This window comes from Suncus etruscus, chromosome 5 (assembly GCF_024139225.1).
Source record: "Suncus etruscus isolate mSunEtr1 chromosome 5, mSunEtr1.pri.cur, whole genome shotgun sequence".
Lineage (NCBI taxonomy): Eukaryota > Metazoa > Chordata > Mammalia > Eulipotyphla > Soricidae > Suncus > Suncus etruscus.
Window position 1 is genome coordinate 18595838 of NC_064852.1, and position 16845 is coordinate 18612682.

A 16845-nucleotide genomic window follows, 5' to 3' on the forward strand; every position below is an offset into this window, starting at 1 on the left:
CCTTGGCTGCTAGGGCAGCCGGTCTGTCCATAGGCGGGCTGGGGTGATGGATAGCTCCTAGGAAGCCTGGAAACGCTGGGGGCCATGGTCCCATCTGGGCGGCGGGCCCCGGTCCAACTCAGCAGAGGCCACAGCGGGACTACATTTCCCAGCCTGACCCGGGATTCGGGCCGGAAACCATTGGGGGATTTAAATAGCCTAAGTCCGCCCACTACGTAGGTAATCCCGCCTACGTGACCACGCCATTGGCTACAGCCTCTCAAGGCCGGATTCCATTGGCTGTCCCACTGACAGGTCCCGCCCCCCGAGAGCCTGTGTCCCGGAGTAAACAGAGCTGCAGGCGCTGGGGACAAGGTGGCCGGGCTGGCTCCGCGCGCGTCATCATGCCGGCCTCGCAGAGCCGGGCCCGGGCCCGCAGCAACGTGCTCCACCGGGCCGAGTTCCTCTCCCTGAATCAGCCCCCCAAGGGCGCCGCCCCCGAACCCCGCACGACGGCCGGGAGGAAGCCCGCCGCGGGGCCCGGGCCGCAGCCCTCTCCAGCACCCGGTGGGGACGGGGCCCGTGAGCGGCGCCAATCGCAGCAGCTGCCCGAGGAGGACTGCATGCAGCTGAACCCCTCGTTCAAGGGCATCGCCTTCAACTCCCTGCTGGCCATTGACATCTGCCTGTCCAAGCGGCTGGGCGTGTGCGCGGGCCGGGCCGCGTCCTGGGCCGGGGCCCGCTCCATGGTCAAGCTCATCGGCGTCACGGGCCACGGCGTGCCCTGGATCGGGGGCACCATCCTCTGCCTGGTGAAGAGCAGCACTCTGGCCGGCCAGGAGGTGCTCATGAACCTGCTTCTGGGTGAGTGAGGGCCCAGCCAGGACCCGCCCTCGGAAATCAACCTACAGGGGATGAGGAGTGAACTCCTGAGGTTTCCCCCAGGACCCAGGAAGGGCACCCCGAAAACACATGCAAAGCACTGCACAGAATTGGGGATCCCAGCGGAGCCCCCTCCACCCCTCCAAGGTGTCTACTCTCTTCTCCTCTTCCCCTCTCCCTTTCCTCCCCCATTGCCCCATGGCCTTACCTTCCTTGGCTCAGAGACTCTGTAAGTTCCTTAAGATTGCTCTGTGACCCAGGTTAGGGGTGCATTCTCTTAGTCTTGAACTCCCCATTCACTTGTCCTCATCTTGGAGCTCTTTTTACCGGGGGTGGGTCCCTGGATTCTACGTTCTTCAGATGGGGGCCCGTGTTGAGCCCTTGCTAGCTTCCCATCGAGGCCACCAATTTGGGGGCTAGTGGGTCTCTGTCTCCAGCAAAGATTGCTCTATTCCCAATGTGTTGTGTGTGGTGGCCTTGGAGAACTTGGATCCCTGAAGGAATTAAGGATAATTGAGGGGTCAGAGTGATAGCACAGCAGGTAGGGCATTTGCCTTGCACATTGTTGACTTAAGTTTAATTCCTAGCATCCCATATGATAACCCAAGCATGCCAGGACTGAATTCTGAACGCAGAGCCAGAAGTAACTCCTGAGAGCCGCCAGTTGTGGCCCAAAAACAAAAAGGAGAATTGATCGGAACTGGGAATTGATTGGAGTTGGTTGCATCCAAAGAATTGTCACTGCCTTGCACCCGACAGACCGGTTTGATCTGTGACACTACATAGCAATACCCAAGCACCATCAGGAATCATCCCTACGGACAGAGCCAGGAGAAAATACTGAGCATCTATCTGGGTGTGATCCAAATATATGCCCCCAAAAGAAAAAGAAACTTTATCAGTTATTTGGGGGGGCTCAGGACTTACTTCTGGCTTTACAGAATTACACCTGAGATGCAGAGGGGATGATATGGGATGCCAGAGATTGAACCCCATTGAGCCTTATGCAAGGCAAACACCCTATCCGTTGTACTATCACTCTGGCCCCCAAATCACATAACTTCTACACCCACAGCTTTCTAAGGAAAATAACTCTCATCCCCCATGCATGTAGATGGGGAAACTGAGGTGCAAGGCAGTGACCACTTTGTTCTCACAAAAGTGAGAACAAGTCTATCCTTGAAGGTCTCATTTCAGGCTCCTTCCAGGTTCCTTCCAGGAACCTCTTTCTTTCTTTCTTTTCTTTCTTTCTTTCTTTCTTTCTTTCTTTCTTTCTTTCTTTCTTTCTTTCTTTCTTTTTCTTTTCTTTTCTTCTTCCTTCCTTCCTTCCTCTTCTTCCTTCCTTCCTTCCTTCCTTCCTTCCTTCCTTCCTTCCTTCCTTCCTTCCTTCCTTCCTTTCTTCCTTCCTTCTCTTTCTTTTCTTTTCTTTCCACACCCAGCAATGCTCAGGAATTACTCCAGCCTGGCTCAGGCAACCACATGGGATGTCAGGCATCAAACTGAGAGGGTTGCACCCAAAGCAAACATCCTCCCCACTGGCCTCATGCTGGCCCCTTAGCCATGCTCCTGCTGAATACAAATGTCCTTTCTGAATTTAAAAATGTCCACTATGCCAGGTCTGGAGCAATAGGACAGTAGGAAGGCCTTTGCCTTGCATTTGACCAACCAAGGGTCAGTCTCCAGCACTGCCTACGGTCCCCCTAGCCCTGCTAGGAGTGATTCCTGAGGACAGAGCCAGGAACAAACACTGAGAACTGCTGGATGTGCCCCCAAACCCCAAGGTAAATAAAATATGTCCTTGACCACTGTTGGGTGTGACTGGTGGCCTATAACACCTATCAGGCCTAGGCCTGGGCAAACCCTCAAAGGTCCAAACATCCTTGACTGAGTTGCTCCTTTGTACCAAGCATCCAGCTAGCAAAGACATATGCCATTGCTTTTAACTTTTTCAAGGACTTTTTATTTATTTGTGGGGGGGCTCATACTTGTCAGTACTCACTCAGGGGTTTCACCTGGCTCTGTACCCAGAAATTACTCCTGGCAATACTGGGCCCTAATGGGGCACACACCCCAGATTGCAAACCCCACCTCCTCCCCATTCTTCCATAGGGAGGGTCCCCTTTACTTCAGAGTATACCCCCAAAAGAAGGGGCTGTGGGTTGTGCTGTTGCAGCACCTCCATGGAGCACAGACTGTGGGAGTCTGTCTACTTTACTCTTTGGGGTCACAGACAGGACTTTAACACTCAGCTGGAGCATGTAGTTCCTTCCTGCACCATGAACTTGAAGGAATCCACAGCTCGTGGCTTCTGGGGTCCCTGGGAAAGAACTTGGCACAGGGATGATGCTTCTGGGGGGAGCTCAGGGCCTAAGCAAGCACCAGACTGACTTGGGAAATGTCTCCAGGCTGGGAGTGGAGGTTTTGGGGTGAACCGAGCCTCCCTATTACTCTTGCCTTCAACACGATGCCCATAGTCTGTAAGGCCCCCAAACTGGGCTGGAGAGGCTCTTAGTAGCTGGAACAGACAGACCCCAGCCTTCTGTGGAACTCTGGAACATGATTTGCTTCTCAGAGCCCTAGTTTCCTCATCTGTCAAATGGGTCGTGGGGCTGATTCACGGATCCACAGGCAAGGGGAGAGGGATCTGCTGGTGCCATTTCGTGCCTAAGGAGGGGCTGGCTACACTGACAGCTTTGTCATCATACAGTTACCATTATCACCATCACCACCATCACCGCCATCATTGCCATCTCCACCATCATCATTTTTACCATCACGACTACCACCACCACCATTGTTACCAGTACACCACCATCATCACCACCATTTTTTTTACCACCACCATTTTTATTATTATGACCAATACCATCCACTACTCACTCCCAGGCCCACCTTCGTTCCCCCCTGCTCAGCTCCCACCACCAGCCCCCTTACTCCTGGCCCTTCCGGTCAGCATCTGGTTTGTAGGTTGGAACCTGGTGGCAGAGCTGGGTGCCTCCCAGACGACTTTCTCTGTTTTCCCCCATGGTGGTAGACATGGCCACCGTGTCTTGTTCTATGCCTGAGTTGTTTATAAAAGAGCCCTGTTATTTTTTGTCCTGGTAAAATTATTCTTTTTTTTTGTTTGTTTTTGTTTTTTGGGCCACACCCGTTGACACTCAGGGGTTACTCCTGGCTATGCGCTCAGAAGTTGCTCCTGGCTTGGGGACCATATGGGACACCGGGGGATCGAACTGCGGTCCGTCCAAGGCTAGCGCAGGCAAGGCAGGCACCTTACCTCTTGCGCCACCACCCGGCCCCTGGTAAAATTATTCTTATGGAACTGACTTTCAAATTTATATAGAACTGATTTTAATATTTTATTTTATTTTATTTTATTTTTGGTTTTTGGGTCACACCTGGCAGCGCTCCGGGGTTACTCCTGGCTCTATGCTCAGAAATCGCTCCTGGCAGGCGCAGGGGACCATATGGGATGCGGGATTTGAACCACCAACCTTTTGCATGAAAGCAAATACCTTACCTCCATGCTAGCTCTCTGGCCCCTTATTTTATTTTATTTTTATTACTAGTTTTATTTTTATTTTATTCTATTTTGGTCACACTCAGCTGTGCTCATGAGTTACTCCTGGCTCTGTACTCGGAAGTCACTCCTGGCAGGCTCGGGACCATATGGGATGCTGGGATTTGAACCAGGGTCAGTACTGTGTTGGCCACATGCCAGGCAAATGCCTTATCACTGTGCTATCTCTCAGAGACTTTAACATTTTAATTTTTTTTTTTTAGGTTTTGGGCCACACCCGGCATTGCTCAGGGGTTACTCCTGGCTGTTTGCTCAGAAATAGCTCCTGGCAGGCACGGGGGACCATATGGGACACCGGGATTCGATCCAACCACCTTTGGTCCTGGATTGGCTGCTTGCAAGACAACACCACTGTGCTATCTCTCCGGGCCCAACATTTTAAATTTTAACAGTTTAAAACTTTGTTGTGGGGCCAGAGAGATAGCATGGAGGTAGGGCATTTGCCTTGCATGCAAAAGGACATTGGTTCGAGTCCTGGCATCCCATATGGTTCCCCGAGCCTTCCAGGAGCCATTTCTGAGTGTAGAGCCAGGAGTAACCCCTGAGCGCTGCCAGGTGTGACCCAAAAACCAAAAACCAAAAAAAAATTTGTTGTTGTGTGTGTTGGGGTGGACACTTCTGCTGATACCTTGGGACCATTTAATGTCCAGAATAAAATTTGGGACCTTATGTAGGTTTTATTTTGGGGGGGGGGTCACACCCAGCAGCACTCAGGGGTTACTCCTGACTCTGCGCTCAGAAATTGTTTTTGGCTGGCTCAGGGGACCATATAGGGTGCCGGGATTCAAACCACTTTCCTTCCATCCTGGGTTGGCTGCACACAGGCTAACACCCTGCCGCTATGCTTTCCACTCCTGTAGTCTTTTTTTATTTAAGTTTTTATTTGGAGGCCACCCCTCTGCTCAAGGCTTCTCCTGGCTCTGTACTAAGGAGTTATTCCTGCTGGGGCTCCGGGAACCTATGGGTTAAGGGATCAAACCTAAACCAATTGTGTGCAAAGCAAGCACCTTACCCTCTGTACTCTCTGGCTCAGAAACTTGTGCAGCTTTTTTTGCTCTGTTTTATTTTGCTTTGGAGCCAACGATGCTCAAGACTTACTCCTGGGCCGGAGAGATAGCATGGAGGTAAGGCGTTTACCTTTCATGCTTCTGCATGAACCTTTCATTGGTTCGAATCCCAGCGTCCTATATGGTTCCCCGTGCCTGCCAGGAGCAATTTCTGAGCACAGAGCCAGGAAAAAACCCTGAGCACTGCTGGGTGTGACCCAATAACCACACACACAAAAAAGACTTACTCCTAGTTCTGAACAAGGGATCACTTTATGGGATACCAGGAATCAAATCTAGGTCTTGACCTGTACTCTTCTTCTAGAAGTGTCTCCATGGCTCCAGTTTGAGCCACTGTGAATGGGCAGCCTCCACACCATTTATACAAAACCACACACCGAGATGAGATTGGCATGGCTTTATTTGTCATGTTTTTGGTTTTGCGAAAGTCAGAACTTTTACTTCCTCCAGAACAGACACGGTGCCCATGGTTGGATCTCCTGTCTCCGGCCTCTATCTCTCAGCACTGGGTCTCAGTCCTTTATAGAGACAGAACCTACAGGATGTGAACCTTTAGGTCTGATGTGCTCACTAGCAGTGACTAGGCAGTGTAAAGTGTAAACTCCTTTACATGGCTGAGTAGTACTCCATGGTGTGGACCAGCCACACCTCACTTACTAGCCTCTTCTTTCAGTAGCATTATTTGGTTCCTTTTTTTCGTTTGGTTTGATTTTGCTTTTGGCCACACGCAGCGGTGGTCAAGGCTTACTTCTGGCTCTGCACTCCAGGGATCATTCCTGGTGGTGCTCCAGGGACTTTATGGGGTGCCATGGGTTGAACCCAGGTGCCATGGGTTGAACCCAGGTCAGAAACAAGGAAGGCAAGTGCCCTCTTTGCTGTGTTCTCTCTCTAGCCCTTCAGTAGCATTTTTCTTTTTGGTTTGTTTTGTTGTGGGGTTGGCTATGCCTGGCAGTGCTCAGGGCTTACTCCTGACCCTGAAAGTTCTTGGGATCAGATGTGGTGCCAGGTATCAAGTATTCTGCTTGCAAAGCTACATGCTGTGCTATAGCCCTAATCCCTCATTAGCAATCTTGCATGGAGGAAAAGGCCCAGGGTCTTCACCATAGAATCAGCTCTCTTGCAGTTGAGGTGTCCCAAGCCCCATGGTTTCTCATTCATGTACACTTGGGGTCTGAGTTCATAGATCTCCCCACATTAGACTGTTGGGGTTCTAACCCCCTGCCTATTCTCTGGATCCTTCTGTGTCTTCCCCTTTGGTTAATGGTCCCAGAGGCTGTGGAACCTGCCAGGCTAAGCCCCTTCTATTGGTCCTCATGTTCTCTCCTTCCCAAGAACTGAGCCCCTCCTATTGGTCATTGTGTTCTTGCCCTCCCTCAGCCTGAACTCCTATTGGTCATCGTGATTCTGCCCTCCCCAGACTGAACCTCTCCTATTGGTCTTTGTGGTCCTGCCCGCCCAAGGCCCTTCACAGTCCACACCTCAGCGGTTCAGAATCAGAACCAGTGTACTCAGTCTTATAGCACCCCAAAACTGATTGTCAGCAACATCTGCTCCCCATCCAGTCGGTCCCATCTAATTGGGTGACCCAGTAGCCTCAGTACCACATCACCCAGCCCTTGCCTTGAGTCACCAGCCAAGTTGGCCCAGAATTGCCGGCAGGGCCCCCTAGATCTCTGTCCTTGACCCTAGAGGCACCCTCACCAATATATAAAATATACAATATACACATAAACACATATATACACACATATATATATATAGGACCTACTGTAGGGCTGGAGAAAAAGCACTGAGGTTAAGGCACCTGCCCTGCCCCCAACAAGCCTGATTTGAAGCCTCAGCATCACATCTGATCCCTGAAGCACTGCCAGGGGTCAATCCTGAGCACAGCGCCAGGAATAGCTCCTGAGCACTGCCGAGTATAGCTCCAAAACAAAAACAAATTAAAAAAAGTTTTCAGGGGCCAGAGTGGTAGCACAGCAGTAGGGTGTTTGCCTTGCACACAGCTGATCTAGGACAGATGCGGGTTCGATCCCCGGCATCCCATATGGTCCCCCAAGCCTGCTAGGAGCAATTTCTGAGCGCAGAGCTAGGAATAACTCCTGAGTGCCACTGGGTGTGACCCCAAAACCAAAAGAATAATTTTTTTTCAAATAGGTCTGGGGATGTGACTAAGCATTTTTGCCTGACATTTATTAAGTTCTAGGTTTGATCTCCAGCATCTAAAAAAATTTCTACATATGCACACACATACACAGACATAACAGAAAGTACATTCCCCCTCTTATGTGCCCCTCTGACTGTCCCTGTTCCTCAGTGTGTAGCGTTCTCACCTGCCACAGCAGCTAGGAGGGGACTCAGAGGCAGAACCTGACCAGTCATCAAAAAGCCTGGGCACTCTTCCCTAAACAGACCCCCAAGACTTACTGGTGACTTTCAGTCCAGTAAGTGCAGGTTCATGGCCTGGTCCTGAGATTGTGCTGTTTGTGGGCATTGAAGTTTTGGGGTTGCCTTGATTTCCTGAAAAATGCTGGGGATCTCCAGAAATCCCTGTGCTATTTCCCATCCCCAAAATCAAATTATGTGCTGGATTGTCAGTGATCCTCTTTCTTTTTCTTTCTTTCTTTCTTTCTTTCTTTCTTTCTTTCTTTCTTTCTTCTTCTTTCTTTCTTCTTTCTTTCTTTCTTCTTTCTTCTTTTTTCTTTTCTCTTTCTTTCTTTCTTTCTTTCTTTCTTTCTTTCTTTCTTTCTCTTTCTTTCTTTTCTTTCTTTCTTTCTTTCTTTCTTTCTTTCTTTCTTTCTTTCTTTCTTTCTTTTTTTCTTTCTTTCTTTTCTTCTTTTCTTTCTTTCTTTCTTTCTTTCTTCTTTCTTTCTTTCTTTCTTTCTTTCTTTCTTTTTTTTGGTTTTTTGGGTCACACCCGGCAGTGCTCAGGGTGTGACTGGATTGTCAGTGATCCTCTTTCTTTTTCTTTCTTTCTTTCTTTCTTTCTTTTTCTTTCTTTCTTTTTTCTTCTTTTCTTTCTTTCTTTCTTTTCTTTCTTTCTTTTTCTTCTTCTTTCTTTCTTTCTTTCTTTCTTCTTTCTTTCTTCTTTCTTCTTTCTTCTTCTTTCTCTTTCTTCTTTTTTTCTCTCTCTTTCTTTTCTTTCTTTTCCTCTCTTTCTTTCTTTCTTTCGTTCTTTCTTTCTTCTTTCTCTCTCTTTCTCCTCTCTTTCTTTCTTTCTTTCTTTCTTTCTTTCTTCTTTCTCTCTTTCTCTCTCTCTTTCTTTCTTTCTTCTTTTTCTTTCTTTCTTTCTTTCTTTCTTTCTTCTTCTCTCTTTCTTTCTTTCTTTTTCTCTCTCTCTTTCTTTCTTTCGTTCTTTCTTTCTTCTTTCTCTTTCTTTCTTTTTCTCTCTCTCTTTCTTTTATTCTTTCTTCTTTCTTTCTCTCTCTCTTTCTTTCTTTCTCTCTCTTTCTTTCTTTCTTTCTTTCTTTCTTCTTTCTTTCTTTTTCTTTTCCTTTCTTCTCTTTCTTTTCTTTCTTCTTTCTTTCTTTCTTTCTTTCTTTTCTTTCTTTCTTTCTTTTCTTTCTTTCTTTCTTCTTCTTTCTTTTCTTTCTTTCTTTCTTTCTTCTCTTTCTTTTTCTTTCTTTCTTCTTCTTTTTTTTTTTGGTTTTTGGGACACATCCAGTGGTGCTCAGGCATTACTCCTGGCTGTCTGTTCAGAAATAACTCCTGGCAGGCACGGGGGACCATATGGGACACTGGGATTCGAACCAACCACCTTTGGTCCTGGATCGGCTGCTTGCAAGGCAAACGCCACTGTGCTATCTCTCCGGGCCTTCTTTCTTTCTTTCTCTTTCTCTTTCTCTTTCTCTCTCTCTCTTTCTTTTTCTTTCTTTCTTTCTTTCTTTCTTTCTTTCTTTCTTTCTTTCTTTCTTTCTTTTCTTTCTTTTTTTCTTTCTTTCTTTCTTTCTTTCTTTCTTTCTTTCTTATCTCTCCGGGCCTTCTTTCTCTCTCTTTCTTTCTTTCTTTCTCTCTCTCTCTCTTTCTTTCTTTCTTTCTTCTTTCTTTCTTTCGTTCTTTCTTCTTTCTCTCTTTCTTTCTTTCTTTTTCTCTCTCTTTCTTTCTTTCTTTCTTTCGTTCTTTCTTTCTCTCTCTTTCTTTCTTTCTTTCGTTCTTTCTTTCTCTCTCTTTCTTTCTTTCTCTCTTTCTTTCTTTCTTTCTTTCTTTCTTTCTTTCTTTCTTTCTTTCTTTCTTCTTCTTTTTTTTTTTTTGGTTTTTGGGACACATCCAGTGGTGCTCAGGCATTACTCCTGGCTGTCTGTTCAGAAATAGCTCCTGGCAGGCACGGGGGACCATATGGGACACTGGGATTCGAACCAACCACCTTTGGTCCTGGATCGGCTGCTTGCAAGGCAAACGCCACTGTGCTATCTCTTCGGGCCCGATCCTCTTTCTATATTTTAGATAAACGTCCCTGATTACATTTATGATTTGAAGATATTTCTTCCTACTGTGTGTAGCTTGTATTTTTCACTGCCTTAATTTCCTCTCAAGTACACATTTTGTTTTCTTATTATTGTGACAGTTTTTGCAATTGCTCTTGGTGCTTTGGGGGAGAATAACTAATACATCATTCCTAACAAGGGGGGAAAAATAATGGGACCCCAAAGGCCCATCTCTGCTCCTTGCTTATCACCATGCAAGCCCAGTGCTATCCCTGCCTGGCCCTCAGGCAGTCCTGCACTGAACATATACTCATGTGCACATATGTATACACACACACATTCAGCACCTCACTGAGGAGCTCTGAGCTGGACAGTAAACCCTGAGCAGGAAGTCACAGGCCTCCACGCTGAGGGGAAGAGAGGTGCTCCCCTGCGGGAGTGCTCCTCACATGGAATGCTTCCTAGGTGGGATGCTCTATGAGTATGTGAATACTCCCTTATTAATGCTCCCTTTGTGGGGTTCTCCATGTGTGGGTGCTCCCTATGGGTACTTCCTGTGGGTGCAGGCATCCTTATCCTGCTCAAGAAAAGGCTTGGGGGAGATGGAGGGACAGAGTGAGGCAGCTCCCCAGTTTCACTGATGGGATATTTGTCACACCAAACAGCCTATGGGATGTCCTTACTATCAGCAGGGGGAGGAGAGGGACAGATAGGAGCAGAAACCTCCCCCCCCCAGGTCGTGCAACTTGCCAGCAGTTGCCCTTCAAGCCCAAGTGTCTCTGGAGGCTCTGTCCCAGAGATCTAAGCTGGGTTGTAGCATGCTGGGGTTCCAGGCCCCAGCTCCTCCCTAATGCCCCAACCTAGCCCAAGCTTTTTCTGCCGACACCTTTTTTCCACAGTGCCCCATGAATGCAGGTGGGTGTGGAGGTCAGGGAACTTGGCCATGCATGTGGGTGCGGTTCTGGGTGGTGAGCCCAGAGTTGAGGTCACTGGTACTAGTTCTGGTACTGTGCCAGAACAGGTTCAGCAGGTCTGCAGAAGGCAGCATGCACATGGACCAGGATGGACACCCCACAGCTAAGTCCCCCTTAGCTGTATGAATGGGACCGAGGCCATACACATCACCCCTGGCCCTTGACTGCCATCTAGCCCTGCCCATGTGGGTGACCATTCCAGCACAGGTTAGAGTGGCCCACGGGCCACTAGCCAATAGCCACAGTTCCCCAAAGGCCCTCATGGGGCTTTTCCTCCTGAGACACAACCCTCACAACCCAGGGCTTCCCACAGTCCAACCAGGGTTGCCTCTTTAATCACTTCCTCTTCTGTCTTATACTTGAACCAGAAATAGTACTCCCCCACACAATATCTTTATTTAAGAAATGGTCCTTGGGGCCGGAAAGATAGCACAGTGGTAGGGCATTTGCCTTGCATATAGCCAACCCCGGGCGGACCTTGGTTCAATTCCCGGCATCCCACATGGTCCTCTGAACCTGCCATGAGTGATTTCTGAGCGCAGAGCCAGAAGTAACTCCTGAGCGTTGCCGGGTGGGACCCAAAAAACAAAAAACAAAAAAAAAAAAAGAAAAGAAAAAAGAAATGGTCCTCATTCATTCTTGGGCCCTGAGTCTGTGCCCAGGAGGAACTGGCCATGGATGCCCAAGCCCATGTCTCTGAGACTAATCTCCAAAGGCAGGTGGCACCTAGAGGCTACATGACTGGGCCCAACCTTTGGCCTGAAACACTTGAACACTGATCTGACAGGTTTTGATTAGGGGTGTTGGGTGGAATATAGCCAATCCTGATCTTCCAGGGCTAAGAGCAGTAGCACAGTGGGGAGGGTGCTTGCCTTGCACGTGGCCAACCCGGGTTCTATCCCTGACATCCCACATGGTCCCCCAAGTCTTCCAGGAGTGATTTCTGAGCACAGAGCTAAGAGTAAGCTCTGAGCACTGTTCTATCCCTTCATCCCTCAACCCTTTATCCTCTGGCTGGTCCCTGGCCCTGCACCCCCCACCCCTCTGCCTCCTAATTTAGGCCTAGAAGAACCTGGCCAGGTGGGGGGGAACTGAGACAGGTCCCAACACTCCAGGGGTCTGCAGCCAGGCTGGGATTCAGATTCCATGGGCAGGGCGAGCAGGTGGGAGGAGGTGCTGGCATAACTGACCCCTTGGCCTGTGTCCCCTGTGCCCCCTCAGCCCTCCTCCTGGACATCATGACAGTGGCCGGCGTGCAGAAGCTCATCAAACGACGTGGCCCGTTTGAGACGAGTCCCAGCCTGCTGGACCACCTCACCATGGACGTGTACGCCTTCCCCGCGGGCCACGCCAGCCGCGCCGCCATGGTGTCCAAGTTCTTCCTCAGCCACCTGGTGCTGGCCGTGCCCCTGCGTGTGCTGCTGGTGCTATGGGCCTTCTGCGTGGGGCTGTCGCGCGTCATGATCGGCCGCCACCACATCACTGACGTGCTCTCGGGCTTCCTCATCGGCTACTTCCAGTTCCGCCTGGTGGAGCTGGTCTGGATGTCCTCTAACACCTGCCAAATGCTTATTTCTGCCTGGTGAACTGCCGCCGCCACCAGCACCATCGAGATCCGGGGGGCACCCCAAGAGGGAGAAGGAGGAAGCAGGAGGACCGCCCCAACTCTGCCCATCAAAGCCTCCGCTAAGGCTGGTTGTGACATGAAGCTTCCAGGCTGGACACGAGGGTCACTGGGTGGTGGGTGGCTGTGGGGCTCAGCTCTGTTTCTTCTTGGGAGATCACAGACAGGAACTGGGAGGGACAGGATGTAGGCCTGCTCTGGCCTCCCCATGGACCGTGAGGCTTCGCAGTACCAGGCCTCAAAGGTGCCCCCGCTAGCATGTGGTGCTTGGTGGTCATCAAGCGCTGCCATGCCCACTGGCCCCAGACCCTGCCTGACACTTCAAACAGAGACATGGCCTGTGGTCCATTTGTTTGGGAAATGCTACTGTCAGGTGGGCCCACTCTCAGCTTGTGGCCACTGGGCCCTGTGCAGGGGAGCGATGGTGAACCCGTTGTCTTCTCCAACATGTCTCTGGCTGGTGCTTGGTCACACTGTGGGCCCTGAGGCCCGACCCTGTGTCCTGGTGCTTCATTTCCATGTTCTGACAAACGTCTCTGTACAGCATAGACATGCAGAAAGCCTTCCCTTCTCCCCCCACCCCATGTCAATTCCTGTGTTCTTCATCTGTAGGGGCAGAGCAGGGACTTCTGGGTCTTTTCCCCTGAGATCCTTCCCTTCTCCCACCAGGTCCAGGCCATGTGGGACTTTTTGCTTTGATGTTCCTCAGATGGCCCTAGGCCAAGAAGACATCCCCAACCTTAGTCTCCCAGAAGTCTTCTAACTTTTTTTCTTTATTTTTTGGGTCACAGTCAGCAGCACACAGGGCTTAATCCTGGCTCTACACTCAGGAGTCACTCCTGGTGGTGCTCAGGGGACTAGTTGGGATGCCAGGGATTAAACCTGGGTTGGTCATATGCAAGACAAACATCCTACCTTGAGCACTAGTGGATGTGGCTCAAGCACCCCAAAACAAAATCTGCCTCTGTTCCAACCTCAGTATCCCTTTGTGGGGGCCCCACAACTGGGTATGGAGGAGTTGGGCCTGTCCACATGTGCCCTTTCCACACCCTGGAGACCCCAGAAGTGGACCCTCTCTTTGCCCCCCAGGAGGCTGGAAATTCAAAACCCAGTGACCCAGCAGGGGGGTGGGGGATCCTTGGATTCTTGAGAGAAACCTCACTCTCCTCCTGTAGCTCCTGGGAGTCCAAACACCCTGACACTTGGGGTTCCATGCTATGCCTTCTCCTTCTCTATTTTCTTTTTGTTTATTTGCTTTTTTGTTTGTTTGTTTGTTTGTTTTGTTTTGGGTCACACCTGGGGCAATGCTCAGGGCTCACTCCTGACTTTGTGTTCAGAAATCGCTCCTGATGGTGCTTGGGAGATCATAATAGAATTGAAGCTGGATTGGGCCTTGTGCAAAGAAAATGCCCTCCCCACTGTGCTATCTCTCTGCCCCTGCTCCTTTGCTCCAGGCAGAGGTTCCAGCTGGTTAGCTCTAGGCTGCCCTCAACACCACAGCTATAACCCCAGGCAGAGGCCCAGGTGGAAGGACATATTTGTGCTTGGTGGAGACCCAGCTGGAGAGCTCTATAGGGAGAGGCACAGCTCAGACACCAATTTGTTCCCTCTGGCCTACAGGGAGGTGCCCCCCATTCCTGCCCAAAGGCCAGCTGTCATCACACTGGTGTTGGGACCCTCTGCAAGCTCAGTCTGTCTAGCGATTCTGGTGGAAAAATTGAGGCCCCTGAACACAATGAGCTACAAGATGCCCAGCCCTTGGAGGACTCAGATAAGCCCTTGGCTTTACACCATAGGGGCTTGGGATATCGGACAGCAGAGCCACTGTGATTGAACCCCCAACTTGTTTTTTCGTTTTGGGGGCCACACCTGGTGATGCTTAGGGGTTATTTCTGGCTCTGCACTTAAGAATCAGTCACTCCTGGTAGGGCCAAAGAGATAGCACCGTGGTTGGGCGTTTACCTTGCAAGCGGCTGACCTAGGACCAAAGATGATTAGAATCCCAGCATCCCATAAGGTCGCCCATGCCTGCCAGGAGCAATTCTGAGCAGATAGCTAGGAGTAACCCCTGAGCACCACCGAGTGTGGCCCCCAAAACAAAAACAACAGCAACAACAAAAAACAAAGAATCACTCCTGGTAGTGCTCAGGGGACCATATTGGACACTGAAGATCAAACCCAGGTTGGCTGTGTGCAAAGCAAATACCCTCCCCATTCTGGCCCCTCCAACTTGATTTGAACATTGGCTATTGTCAGAGTCTAAAATACCTTCTCTTAAGTCCTTGCAGGCTCTGGAGATGCTGAGCAGAATATGGCGTATCTCTTCTTCTACCCCCACACCCAGAAGCTGCCTCTCAGCTGCTCCATCCATGTGGCACTGGTCTAGGCACATCCCCAGGAGGAGCAGGTCCCTGGAACCCTGTGACTTGGTGCAAACTGGGGCAGCTCCTCTAGGAGTGCCCGGATGGTTAGCTCAGTCTTGAGTTGCAGGGCCTGCTCTGGCCAGGCCTGGATGCCTCCTAGGGCCTCCTCTGTGGAGGAAACACACTCTCATACACTTTCACAGTACATTCATATTCAATCACACATACACACTTATACTGACAATCATACCACTCCTACACCCATACTCACACACAAACTCATACCCACACTCACATCACACACTTCTCACAGACGCATTCTCACACTGAATCACACAGGCTTACATAAATTCTCCTACAGTCACATACACTCACATGCACAAACACCCAAACAAATTCTGTACCTGTGAATACTTTGTGCCTCAGTTTCCCCCTCCATAAAATGGGGGGAGGAGCCTTGCACAGTGTGAAGGTGGGGACAACAACAAGGATGGGCCTGGCACCACCCCACCCCCCAGGTTCTGTAAGGAGATGAGGGTCAGAGAGGCAGTGCAGGCCTCTACACAGTAAACCCAGCTTCACTCCTTGACACCACAGTGGTCCCCCAAGCCAGGAGTGATCCCATAGCGCAGTCAGGACTAACCCTGAACACCGCCAGGTGTGGCCTAAAATAAGACAAAAGCCCCTCAACTTCCTCAACACCTTCCAGGTTGGTGTCCTGGAGACAGACACAGGCTCCATTTCCATAGCAACTGTGGAGCTTGGGCCTTGGTCACTGACTCACAGCTTAGCAACAGGGGTGGGGTGGGGGCTGAAGATTGTTGCCCTCACCCCCAGTTCAGGGAAAAAGAATCCGTGACCTTGGCTGCCAAGATGCCCAGAGCTTTGGGGGTGCCACTGCCCGCTCAAGATCACTGATGACTCAGTTTCCTTCCCCAATCAGGTATGGGAACTGGGGGTGGACAGGAGGGGCTTGCCGCTCATGGTCCCCTGAGAGCCTGGGCAAAGGTGGCATCATTCCTCGTTACTTGTGACTCCCACCCACAGTACCCACGCATCCACTTCTGCATGGCAGATAAGCCCCAGATCCCACATCTGGGGCATTTCAGCATGGAGATTCTTTTTCCTGCTGCTGACCCCACTCCTCAGTGATCCCCACCAGGCCTGATCTGGAGTCCTTAGGTGTCCTCAGGTCCACACTGTGGGCCGGACCCAGCAACAAAGCCAGCAAAAGGGGAGAGAATGGGGTCCTCAAGGGAGAGGAGGACCCTGTAGCCAGAGCAATCACTCCGAACCCCCCCATATCTGCCTGCAATAAGGCAGAATCAGCAGCTCAGAATCTGATGGGTGAATCCCCAAGTGGGGAGAGAGTGAGGAAGTGAGGTGAGCAGACCTGATAAGCAGTGAGAAAGGCAAGATGCCCCCCTAAACTGTAGCACCCCCAGACAGGCACTGGAACTGACCTCTGTCCCTTAACCCCATCTTTCCTCATTGCTGCTTCCTCAGGAGGCTCCTCAGCCCTGGCCCAAGATGGTGGGTGGGGACCACCCATCCCACTTGAAGGATGGTGGCCCCCCCAAACCCAGGTGGGAGAGGCAGTACCAGTCACATCTAGGCTCCCACACAGGGAGTTCAGCCCAAGTGGCCGAGGCCTGCAGAGTTGGGACCCATCGCCAGCAGAGCCACACAGCTGGATCCAGACCCACTGCAGACCCGTCCCACACTTACACTGTCTCTGCAGTTTTTTTTCTTTTTTGGTGGTGGGGGGAGGGTTGGGGACAACACAAAACAGCAGTGCTCAGGACTTATTCCTGGCAGGCTCTGGGGACCCTATGGGATGCCAGGCATCCAACTCGGGTCGGCTGTGTGCAAGCCTCCCTGCTGTACTATTACTTTGACCCCTTATCTGCAAAGTTCTTTCCCAAACACAGTGGGGAGGTGAGACCTGATGA

The 16845-nt window shown here is 50.5% G+C and overlaps 1 protein-coding gene across 1 annotated transcript; it reads left to right on the plus strand.

The window, feature by feature from the left end:
* Nucleotides 1-317: 317 nt before the first annotated feature.
* PLPP7 (phospholipid phosphatase 7 (inactive)) lies at nt 318-13023 on the plus strand. Its single transcript, XM_049774085.1, has 2 exons — nt 318-843; nt 12128-13023. The coding sequence occupies exons 1-2, from the start codon at nt 384-386 to the stop codon at nt 12490-12492; spliced, it is 825 nt and encodes a 274-aa protein (XP_049630042.1). The 5' UTR covers nt 318-383; the 3' UTR covers nt 12493-13023.
* Nucleotides 13024-16845: the final 3822 nt, after the last annotated feature.

Coding starts and splice junctions, on each gene's coding strand:
- PLPP7 (XM_049774085.1), top strand. CDS start 384: ATGCCGGCCTCGCAGAGCCGGGCCCGGGCCCGCAGCAACGTGCTCCAC. Junction 844..12,127: donor GCTCATGAACCTGCTTCTGG/GTGAGTGAGGGC, acceptor GTGCCCCCTCAG/CCCTCCTCCTGGACATCATG.